The following is a 12161-nucleotide window of genomic DNA, read 5'->3' as shown; positions in this document are numbered from 1 at the left end:
AGGAATGATAAGGCATTTTTCCAGTGCTGTTTGGTCAGTGGTCAGGCTGTTGACACATTTGATTCTCTGAAGTTAACCTGCTTCAGAGCAGGTGTGCAGCAGGTAACCTGTAGGTGATTTCTACAGGACACAGCGGCTGGGTTTGGACTGATTCACTGGTGCAGTGTACACTGCAGCTTCTCATGACACAGCAGTAGAGTTTAAGAGACCGCACAATTTTGTTTCCAGACAACGTGTTTAAAGGATAGATTCTTGTTTTTTCAAGTCTGTATTAAAACTGAATGTGCACATTTCAAGAGTTGCTTTAATTGATGCTCCTGTCTATATTGGCTGTAAAGAGATCTCTTCCTTACATGTTTCCAATGAAAGTGATTAGGGACAAAATCCAGTCCTCACGCAAAAATACATTCCAAAATTCCACTAAAGCTAATCTGATAGTTGAGTAGTCTGAGTTTAACAAAAGTGAATCCTCTGTTCTACTATCCCCCCACCAGTCTTGACTAAATCAGACTGCTGAAGCCTCATATTGGTTCGGCTGAACTTTAGAAGTTAGAAGAGGAGGAATGATTACAGAAATTTTTGAAATTTACGTGTGAGTAATGTTTTGACTTGAAAACATGTAAACCTATCCTTTAAACCTGTATAAGCTAAGGTAATAACAGAGCAACATCTTTACACCTACACCATCCTATCCCTCATTTGTCCTGACTCAATAAGTTCCAGCTATTGGTTGCATATTGCAAGTGCATGTGGCACTGACAACACAGCTAACATATAAAAACAACCAGCCATGGTATGTTTTGGTAGGTGTTTTTATTTTAAAACTTTGTTTCTGTTAATGAGGCCTCCATCGTATGTAAGCAGAACAAAGTGCATCTCCTACCAGTAACTTATAGCTCAAGTGCTGAGATTTCAACACATTTTCTTCTTGTCCAATTCTCCACATCATCAGACTAACAAAGGCTTTTCCCCCCCATGACATCTGATAGGGAACAGATCATTCCAGTCTTTACATTGTGTGTTGCTTCTGTCTTTAACAAACAAAGAAGAAACAGAAGGTGGGTGGGAGGTTGGGTGGGGGGGGGTTGGTGTCGATGAATGATTGGGTGATTCCTCCCCTCCGGTCTGCGGCTGTTGTCAGCAGAGTCAGCGTGCAGACTCACATGTTGGTGCTCATCCTGGTCTGGCTGTTGGCTGGTGTCAGTTCACCCTGGCTGCCCTCTCTGGGTGGAGACTGAGGAGGGGGAGACCACAGGAGGCACCAAGTTTCAGTTCAAAGCTGCTATACTGTTTTAACCTTAATATAATAACAGTAGTTTTACAAAAAAACCTCAACCCAATCAAGAATATTTCAGATGTCAGAAGGAGTAGACATAATTTTAATCATTTTTAGCAAGGTAACTAAACTTTTTTGTGGAAAATCTAAAACAAATCAGTCACAAAATATTATTCAAAGCAGAGTATTTTTGTCTTAAAATGTGAACAAAGGGGATTTTTAAGGGTTTAGCTGAGTAAGATGGTCAAAAAGGGTCAATAACACAGCAGAGGCACAGATATCCTGACTTCTCTATTTTGGGTCAAGCTCCTAAAACAATGGATCCTACGTTTCCTATAATGCAACTCAATAGTGTCTTTCAGTAGACCCTCTATGCATGGTAAACACACACGTCTTTCAAACTCCACACCTTCAGTTTATAAGTCCGAAGTCCCTCCAGGAAAATGAAATATTTTGATCGCAATAATTGACACAAATTCAAGAAATCTTGAATATTTTAAATTAAGACAACTTTTCAGCATGAAATATCCAACAGACCACTTGTGATTTGAATCAATTTTTGCCTTTCATGTTGTTGTAAGTTGCTTCATCAGCAAGGAGGTGCATTCAGGTGGAAGATGGACAAATCTCACCTGCCAATAAAAATGAGCTAAACAATTCCATAATATCCCAAATGAGGTTTGATTCAGTTCGACAGAAGAATATGAGTTGATGTTGTTCAGACAGCAAAGACATAAAAATGGGCACTTTGGAAATTAAATTATATTTTTATGTTAATGGATTTATTTAATGGCATTATTGATTGATTGTATTTGGTTCTAATGTTGAGCTGAAAGTTGATTTAATAAAGGCTTATAAATGTGAAACTTAAGTACAGTGTTTTCTTTTTTATATAACTTTGAGCCCATGGTTCTCATGTTCAGAAAATACATTTAGGATGAATAGTCAGTATAAGCTGTCATGAGCTTTTTTTTTTTTTTTTTTTTTACCTTGACATGAATCTGGTTGCGCAGCACAGCGGCTCGGAGGATCATAGCTTTGGCTCGTCTCTGGAACTCTTTGCCCATATGGAGCGACTTCTCAAACGTGGTGCTCCTCTGATCCACGTCCCTCGCATACAGAATCTATCATCAACATGTCAGAGTAGCAGTTTGTAGTGATTCAAATGAGAAACCAGTCATTTTAACAACATCTTCTCGTGTGTTTTTCACCTTGCTGTGGGAGTCGATCCGTGCGTTGATGAGCCCCTCCAGTATGAGCTGCGTGAGCTCATCTTCCAGAGCTGCTACTGTGGTGTTGAAAGCCTGAGCCATCTTAGTCATGTCTGCTGACACGTAGGGGCTGAAATACTGAACACACACACACACACACACACACACACAGTCACTTGTCTATCATGCTACATTAGTTATTTATTCATCAACATATTGTTTAATGGACAAATTACGTCACATATTAGACATTTCCATCTCAAACATTTCCTCCTATTATAACTGTTTCCCAGAGAATCACACTGCTGTCACAGTGGAAAAGAAAAGTTCACCAGTGAGCATGATTATACTGTCAAATGGAAAACCAGTAGGGAAAATTATTATAATATATACTGTATGTACTTCCCCACAGTATAACAATAATTCCTGATGATATAATTAAATTAATTTCACCCAGATTTATTTACATATTTTATTTGGACAGACAGTGCAGTGAGAGGACAGGTTCTACAGTGGGAAGGTTTTTCCTGAACTGTTCAGCTGTGGAGACGGACTTATCTAGACTTACAGAGACTACCTGCTGGTCAGTTTCACTTTCTGTTGTACTTTGGATTAAATTGTTTTGAACACAAGGATGCATGGCTGTGTAATGATCTCTTCTTTCATCCAGCCACTTTGTCCTGCACATGCTCACATGTAAAAAGAAAGAAAGAAAAGAAAGTATCCACAGTGTGTGAGTCACCTGGATGAGGGCTCTGTTCCTGATCTGGCTGTACAGTGTCTTGACGTGCGGGGCCAGGTACATGTCCAACAGGAGGTTATCCTGGAGGAGACACCACAGTAGTTACTCATCCCAAAACACACTCAAAATGATCACATAATATACTGCCATGTGTCTGCTGACATAACCTCTGTACAGTCTCAAACTGCTGAGCTTTGACTGAGTTACTTCATCACGACTTTACAGTGTATAGTGTCTGCTTTCACCTTCATTTCATCCAGAAGCTTGAGGCAAGACGCGTACTTTGACTCGTAGAACTTGAAGATGATGTCACGGATCTGAGGTTCCAACTCCAGAAATAACTTAAAGGAGCTGAGGACAGAAAAAAAGATTTCAGATTTCCGTTCATTAAATGTACAAAGCACAGTTTGCATGTGCTAAACTGCTAGCGCCTACCTGCTGGAGATGACGTTGCGTTGGAGCTCCTGTCTGTCAAATGTGGCCAATGCACACAAGCCTCCGTACACTGCTACATTACTGGGTGACAGAAGCTGCAGACACACAGACACAGACACACAGACACACAGACACACACACCTCATTAGGTTTTTGTCAGTAATATCAGCCTGGCTTTCAAAGAGTTTTATTATCCCATGTTTTGAGTTTTATTCACAACCACTAAAGGCTGCAAGAGATTTGATGATAATCACAACACTTTCTTGGCTTCGAGCAGCTGACTGGAGCTGATGGTGAGCTAATGGGAACACTGCCCCCCTTCTACTATGTTATTTATTTATATGATCTATTTATATCTATGCAAAAAAAGTGTGCATTTTCTGTGTTGAGGCATTTCATTCTTCAACATTTATTATACGTATAGCTATCTGGGCCTTCAGAGCCCTTCTGGTGTCAAAAGCTGCTGGTAAATTATCACACACATGACTGTGGAAATGGATAAACCTATCTGGAACAATTCTAAACTAGTTTTAAGTTATTCCTCTACCAGTGTGTGCAAATACAGGCCCTGGCCCTGTATATGTCTACAGTATGATTACAATATAATTGTAAATTAAATCCTTAAATACACATACAAACAGCCTATCCCATTGAGTTTAGCGTTACTAAAGTTCACAAGAGGTGAGGAATAATTATTTGTAGTCACTGTCATCACAATTAACTCCTCAATTTTCTCATTTTTAAATTTGATGCACTCTCTTTTATTGGATGTTCTGATGGAACAAACTTATGGTGGACATGGTATTTGCTAAAATGTTGATTCTTTAAGTTAGACTGAGTTGAGTGCTCTATTTCAAAAGCAATAGAGTGCACTGAACTGTGAGGGCGCTCTATTGCTTTTGAAGTGTATGTCCTTTGGTGATAATGTATCTGAATATATATTTTGCCATTGATTTGTTTGTTAGTGCACAAACATCAATCTACTCATTGAGCAAAGCATCCAGTAACGAAAAAACTGGCACCACTGGCTGACATCACCTCACCTCTGGACAGTCACAGTGGTCAAAGGAGGCCTGCAGGAAGCACTTGGCAGCTGGTTTGTATTTGCGAGAGGCCAACTCTGCCAGGCCTGAAACACCAATAAACAAGTGAAGACTTGTTAGCTACACATGCATAATATCAACCACTTTTTTTCATATGACACTACAAGTCATTCCATCAGTTCATATTTATCCATACTAGGAGAGGACATGAAGTCAGGTGGTAACATTGTCTTACCTGCAGCACACTTTAATTTGGTGAGGACTGCTTGATTTTGGCTATCTCGCTCTCCTCTTTGCTGCACAGAAACAAACAGAAAACAGCATCAACTGAAGGCATTTCTCATCTCAGAAACAACAGTTAGAAAGATACTGTCACTGCAGTTTGTAGTACTGTATCTGTCACCAAAATGTTGGTGCTTTCGGGCCATTTTGGATGTTTTAATGAAACAACACTGATGATGGATATGGCACTGACTAAAAAGCAGATTCTTTAAGGCTAGAAATCAAACTCCACCTTGTTTCCAAAAACACTTGCATGGATTGTTTTCTGTCTAAATCAGCCCTGCATTGAAACAGAGCAAGGGGCTACGTTGGTGGGGGCATGTTGTTTAAAGTATCTGTCAGACAATGAAATAAAATTCAGGAAGTCCAGATTAATACATACAATATACAGTGCTACAGATTAGTGCATTTAAAGGTTTATCAGATGCAAAAACACAGTGCAAAAGTTGAGCATGGTTCAACTTTTTTGCTGGATGACCACTGCAGTGTTTTGCTGAGCTCTCTGCGGTGGCACTGCATCAACGCTCTGGCCCTGTTCGCATTAAAAGAGAGGACTGTGTTCTTTCAGGCAGTGCTAATGATGATCTGTGCGCCCCCTTATTTAAGACACACTTATGACCTTACTGTTAATGGCAACCATATTCATCCCTACAAATGAACTTCTCTGTGTACAAGTCAAGTTACACACAGCATATTTAAAGTTGGTTGTATACTCCTTCAGACATGCTTGTTGGAAGGTGGACCCCACATTTTATTTCCAACGTGGTTGGACAACACCATCTCTGAGCAACCATAAAATCAACCTGAGCACTGTTGAGAGTATGAGTTTAAAGTGTGAGATGGTGGTACTCACCTCTGCTATCTCTGGCGTGGATTCTGCCTTGTTGACATAGCTCAGTACATGGGACCAGTTCTGGAGGTAAACACTAACCTGTAGACACAGAGGAGAGAATTTACTCCTTCATATAAAAGTCAAATAGTTGAAACCTCTCTCACTCGTTTCTACCCCAAGCTACTTTTCATGTCATGTGACACAAACCGTAGAGATGACTGTTCTGCTTTCTCTCTGGTTTTAAGAGCTTAATACTCCTAACTTATGAGATGCACAAAAAGGCAGTACATACATGTTTCAGGAAACCAGTGAAGCATAAACATTCCCAACTCTAACCGCTAGTTGTTGTTAACATGTTATATATTTTATACTGTCATGTGACATGACTGCAGCAGAGCATTATGGCTCCATCCTGCTCTACCTTGATGACATTCAGACACATGTTGATGACATGTTTAGCACTGGTGCAGTAGTCTCTGGCTCGGGAGTAGCACTTGAGGGCGTTACTGAGGTCACCACAGTCCAGGTAATGGTCCCCCAAGTCATCATGGCCTCTCCTAGGGAGGAGGGACAGAAAGGAAGGAAGGTGAGAGGAAGATAAAGAGGTGGTAAACACAAGGAATGACTGGTAATCAGTCAGTTCGAGTACTTTCTAATAACCAAGCTGGCAAAACTAAACATGATCTACACTACCATGAACCATGAAATATAATATTTTACCATTGTCATTCTACCCCACTACTTTACAGCTGATGTTATTATTATTGCACACTCAGTGCCTGTGTGGTGTTAAGTGGTCATTTGTTATATTTAACTCCATTTTGCTCTATTTAACCCAAAATCTTGGCTGTAGATTGGCAATGGCTGTATCCCGTTACCATTGACTAATTTCACTAAATTTTAGACACAAAATTAAGTTCTCTAGGCTTTTTTATGTGACAGCAGTGAAACTAATAAATTCCTGCAATCATTCCTTCTGCCATCATACCTGATGCTTTCTTTAATGGAGTTTCCCTTGTAGTTCTTGAGATCAGTGTCCAGTTTCTCCAGTTTGAGCAGAGCCTTTTTCCTGGTGGACTCGGCCCAGGCTGAGTCCAGAGGAGGAGGAACAACCCCGCCTTCGGGTACTGTGTCTGGCACACCCTGCACTTCCCTGTAGATTAAAAAAATAACTGTTTATTTAAATGCTGACAAATGTATTTGTAAGAGTAAAAAACAATGATTTGCCATCAGATTGTGGTGCAGTGTACTGTGGCTCCCCCAGGTGGTCTCTTTTAGTATGTTAAGAGCAGTTTACATTTGTACTTGTTTCAAGATTTAATTGTTTACATTGAGCTGTGCTATGGCTGGGTGATATAGTGAAAAACTTGATCACATTGGTATTGTTTTCATATGAGTCGATATCAATATATAATCAGGGTTGCACTCTTTCAAAAGGGTCTAAAAGCAGCGCCCTGATGCCAGAAGATCACTGTAATACCGTGTAGCCTCTGTGAGTTTACGGTGGATCTCTTCATAAGTGTCAACATTGAAGGTCCTCTGGACGAAGGTGAGGGCCATCTTTAGGGCTTCCACTCGGAGCTGAGGGCAATGCTCAGCAATGAACTGAAGTCTCTCGATACGCATTAATCCACTGTAGCTGGTCGCATACTGCTCCAGGTCCTACACACAGGGAGGGAGAGGTGAAACATGAGTGAACATTCTACTCAGTCTAATCAGGTCTGGGAGGGTCTCATTTTACTGCTGCGGGTCTCAGGTCAGCATACTGGCTTTTGGGACTGATGGTGAAAAGGTAAGGGAAAAGGTGCAAAGTCTGTCAGGGTGTGATATATATTCTGCCGACAAATGAGATAAATTTACCAATGCTTACATGTAGGCTATTTAGTAGAAAGTGAAGAGACTCTTGAATCCCTCAACAACAGTGCTTTACATCACTGCCACTGAGGTATCATGCAAATAATTCTTGTCTTTGAGCAAGCAGTTAAAACTGTGTGCCACCAACAAGGGTTAGGGTTAGTGTGTATTTAAAGGTTCATCAGGTCAATACCAGTGTTGGGTTCTCCACTATGTAGTTGGTGTCTGGAGCATTCTGCTGGTCTTCCTGTGGGTCAGCATCAATCTGCATGGGCTCCACAGACCCCTGAGAGAAATGCACCAGGCAGAGTTCAGCAGTCATTACAATGCAAGACACAATCCACATCACAGCTGAATAACAGGAAGACAAAACTAAAAAAAATAATAATATTGTAAGAAAAAGGTGTCACATATTTAGTCAGCATTAAGAGAAGGATTATTTCCAATGAGCAAATCAGTCAACCAGTGACTAACAACCACAAAATAAGGCGTGGTGAAGCCCATTCTTGCAGCAGAGTTACAGAAACATCAGGCTGAACTTCTGTTTGTGGTGATGCTGCCTTATTAACCTCAACAAACATTCAGAACCAGGAGCTGTCCATAGTATGAACTATTAAATATTATGCATGGCACAGCGGGAGACACAGTATCAGATATGGGTTTTCATTATTTGATGATAAATTCATGTAATTGCAATTATAAAACAGCTAAGACGGTTTACATTGTTTATCTCGGATGTTGGTGAATGTAACGTCCAATAGACACCCTCCAATACATGGAGACGTGGGAATCAGTTTGGAAAACAGTGAACAAATATTATTTATCTACAGCCTTGTTCTAAACTGGCTGTATGGCGATAAACAAGGCAACATGGCCATGCTAGAGTTTTGAACGGAGTCGTATCTTTACATGGGCTTTTCAATAAAGTAGAAACAGGGTGATGAAGTAGAAGGGATACATTCAGACATAGGTTCATGAGTTTGAAATAACGCTAATTCTTGGAAGACAAAAACAACCATAATGCTTTAAAACTGTCCAATTGGACCTGGCAAAGTAAAGTTAGTTAGTTTGCGAGCGTTAACGTATACCTAAGATAACGATAGCTGCTGCGAAGCTAATGTGACGCACTGCTAATAACAGGAAGTTAGCCTGGCAAAGCTAACTATCGTTAGCTACAGGCTACCATGAAACAGATTGTTTCTCAGTCTACCTTATATGTTGCCTTGGATGAAGAATCAAACGTAAAATGCCAGTACCTCTGTAACTGCTAGCTATTAGCGTCACTTGTTTTGCTAGTGTACCGTAACAACATTACTACTGTTGTTAATGTTGTTAGCCAATGAGGCCTTAGATCAGTTTATTAGCCTTCTGTTCAACACTCCAATAAAAAAATTTAACAGTTTCAAATGGTTTGGCTTTACTGGCAAACATACATGCATTAACAAGATTTTATAACATTTAGAGGGTCATTCATTAATTCGGCATAATCCAATGCACAAAGCAGATATTATATCAATAAACAGGTCAGTCGTTGGGTTACTAGCTGACGAAGATGCACTGTAGAGGAGGTCAGTAAGTTACCTTCAGCAAAAAATGTCAACGAATTCCAACGTTTTAATCCAACAATATGTTGTTTAGTAAAGTATCCATATGCCTAGTACAAAAATAAACAAGTGATATCTATGCGGTTTTAAATTGTGATATTTAACCATGACTGAACTGCAGCTAAGTTTAGGTAAACGTGTATAACATTACTCCACCGGTACCGAAAATACATCAGCGACCTTTGCTAGTCAGAAATGACAAAAACAGTAATAGCTAAGACTTACCTGAAAGTTAAAGACTTGCACAGGCAAAGGCATCTTATTTTATTCTGAATTCTGTGTTGTTATGGTTAGGAGAAGGGTACAACATAAAGACAGCGGTGTGCGGCACAGTGCAGCAACTGAGCTTCTGACTGAGTTGTCTACAGGGCTTCTTCTTTTTCTTTGTGTTTATTGGCGGATCGCAAACCAACGTCAAGGGAGCACACTGCCACCTACTGTATGTAGATTCATGACATGAAATCGTCTGAATACTGATTGGTCAATAGAAAAGAAAAAGAAAACTATTTCCTATTCCTGTCTGCATTATACAGCCTATCAACCCCCTTCTGATTCCCCTGAAGTCTTGACCTGTATTCAGTAATGGTTTTAAACTCAATTCCTGCCTCATGTACTGTAGATCTCAGTGTCTCCCTCTCTGTAGTTAATTTACAACAGTGCATAATAATATGTTCTACATCTTCCAGAATGTTACGCCACTTACACAGATAATGTGGAATTAAACCTGCATGCCCAAACCTCCACCTCCTTTCTCAATTATGACATCCTCCTTTTCAGCTGTTTGACATGAACAGACGTCTGTATCCTATGATAATGTCTCCCTTTATTGTCTGTATCCCATTCCTTCCACCAGACATTAATTATGGCTGTTCTGATTAAAGATTTAAGCTACTTTAATCACTTTGTTGTCATATACTTTAGGAGCCTTTTTTGCCAATTTATCTGCTTGTTTTCCTTTAACAGACGTACGAGCAGGGACCCAACAAAACTGCATCTTTTGTACTATTAACAGCATAATGTGTATTTCAACCATTAGTTCTTTTCTGACTGTTTGCCTTGATGCCAAACCCCTGGAGGCTGTTGCGGAATCTGGACAAATTACTTTTTAATGGCTGTATCTGCACTGAAGGCCAAAAATGATTGTAAAAAATTTCTGTAGTTTAACCCTTTCAGATCCATCTTTTCTACAACTTTAGCTATATTCTATACACAACCTCTGTCATTAAACCTGGTATACTCCCAACATTCACTTAAAACCTCAGTGGTGTTGTGTTCCTTTTCACACCCTTTTAGTCGAGCCCAATATGCTAATGATAGATTCTCTTGTCTAAGATGTAATGGCAACTCACCAGCTTCTACATACAGAGTGTTTATTGAAGTTGTTCTCATAGCCCCTAAACACAGTCTTACTGCTCTGTTCTGAATCCTGTTTGTTTAACTGCTTTTCCATACACTATACATCCATAATCAATAGTGGATCTTATTACCGTCTGGTATATGTTTAACAGTGATTGTTTATCAGCCCCCCAGTCATAAACCTTCTTACATTTTGTTTCTATGTGCTTTATATGAGAATTTAATGTGTTCTTTTCATCAAACTATAACCTTAAATAAAAAATTGAATTCTGGCACTCACTCTAAAGGTTGTCCATATAGAAATAGTTTCATGTTCATTGGTGTTTTCTTTTGTGTAAACAACATATACACAAAAACAACATATGCTAGGTCTTGTTTTCCAGATTTGATTTGTGGTTTTTAGGTTAAAGACATAAATAGGCTATAGGCTTTGAATATGCAACATTTAGGCTAAGCTTGGTAAGGAAATAAGAAAAGACCACATGATTAGGTAACAAAGCATGATGCTATGTTATGATCCTATCATCTCAGTTTCTTGGTGGGTACTTCCAAACAAACAAACAAAAAAAACTTAAAATTGCACAAAAAAAACTGATATTCATTGAGCTTGGAGTTTTGGGGGCCCTTGAGTTCTGGGGCCATGGGGCGGTTGGCATTAGAGTGGTAAATAAAGTGGTAACTGTGTATATATACTATTAATCGTTGGACAGCATGTCACATTAGCCTACTCTGTATGTGCAAGTGAACTCCAACAAAGGAACAGAGACAGAGCAGTTTAAGACTCTCAGGTTGTCCAGCATTATCAGAAACTGAATTGCTTCAGTAAGTCTAGTAAGCAATTTTTTGCTACTGTCTTCAAATTTTTCATTAAGATCCCGCATTACATTTCTGAACTGCATGAGAACTTTTGCATACTATGAGTTTGCACTCACAGAACAATAAGTACATTTCTTGGCAATTTTATGGTAGCACAGAAATGAGTTGGACAAAAGCCAATGAGCTGACTCACATGAAGACCCCCTACCCCTTAGTGATCGCTCTGGAATTTAATCTTAGTATGTCATCTCTAGTTAAGTGTGTCAGCTAAATATTTAACTGAAGTCCATGATACTTCAATAAAGATCTGTGTGAAACACTGACCGTTTTAATCTCTCTCCCTCTCTCTCTCTCTGTCTGTCCTATCCTGTGGGTGCTGACTAAGCACTTCACTGTCCTGTGCTGCGCGTCACAGTGCACAATCCCCATTATTACTGCTATTAATAGCCAATAAGCTATCGATGGTTCATTTTACTTTGACTCCATACTGTGATCTACAGGAGCACCAACCTCAACATCTGTGGTGCATAAAGTATTCAGATCTGTCACAAAGTACTGGTTGGAGCCATTTACTATACTATGGTGATGTATGCACTACTATGTACAAAAGTGTACTGAAGTAAAAGTACAGAAGTAAGCAAAATGTACATAATGTTAAAAGTAAGTGCTCATTTGCAGAATAACCTCTTTCATACATTGTTATATATATT

At 39.5% G+C, this 12161-nt stretch overlaps 1 protein-coding gene across 1 annotated transcript; it reads right to left on the bottom strand.

The window, feature by feature from the left end:
* Nucleotides 1-796: 796 nt before the first annotated feature.
* On the bottom strand, nucleotides 797-9667 carry gps1 (G protein pathway suppressor 1). Its single transcript, XM_067616298.1, has 14 exons — nucleotides 9505-9667; nucleotides 7869-7961; nucleotides 7302-7483; nucleotides 6810-6974; nucleotides 6243-6378; nucleotides 5843-5920; nucleotides 4943-5003; nucleotides 4708-4793; nucleotides 3665-3759; nucleotides 3475-3580; nucleotides 3230-3310; nucleotides 2488-2625; nucleotides 2266-2400; nucleotides 797-1234 (listed from the first exon to the last, which is right to left on the bottom strand). Exons 1-14 carry the CDS (start codon nucleotides 9535-9537, stop codon nucleotides 1160-1162), a joined length of 1464 nt encoding a protein of 487 aa, XP_067472399.1. The 5' UTR covers nucleotides 9538-9667; the 3' UTR covers nucleotides 797-1159.
* Between the last annotated feature and the right edge of the window lie 2494 nt (nucleotides 9668-12161).

This window comes from Thunnus thynnus, chromosome 17 (assembly GCF_963924715.1).
Source record: "Thunnus thynnus chromosome 17, fThuThy2.1, whole genome shotgun sequence".
Lineage (NCBI taxonomy): Eukaryota > Metazoa > Chordata > Actinopteri > Scombriformes > Scombridae > Thunnus > Thunnus thynnus.
Note: the sequence above shows the minus strand (reverse complement) of the source record. Positions and strands in the feature narration are given on the sequence as shown.

Bases quoted from the DNA above. Each gene is read 5' to 3' on its own strand.
- gps1 (XM_067616298.1), bottom strand. From the start codon at position 9,537: ATGCCTTTGCCTGTGCAAGTCTTTAACTTTCAG. The intron at 5,921-6,242 runs GTAGAGCAGGAT...CTGTGTCTACAG, and splicing joins TGTGTCTGAATGTCATCAAG to GTTAGTGTTTACCTCCAGAA. The intron at 3,760-4,707 runs GTGAGGTGATGT...GTGTGTCTGCAG, and splicing joins ACCACTGTGACTGTCCAGAG to CTTCTGTCACCCAGTAATGT.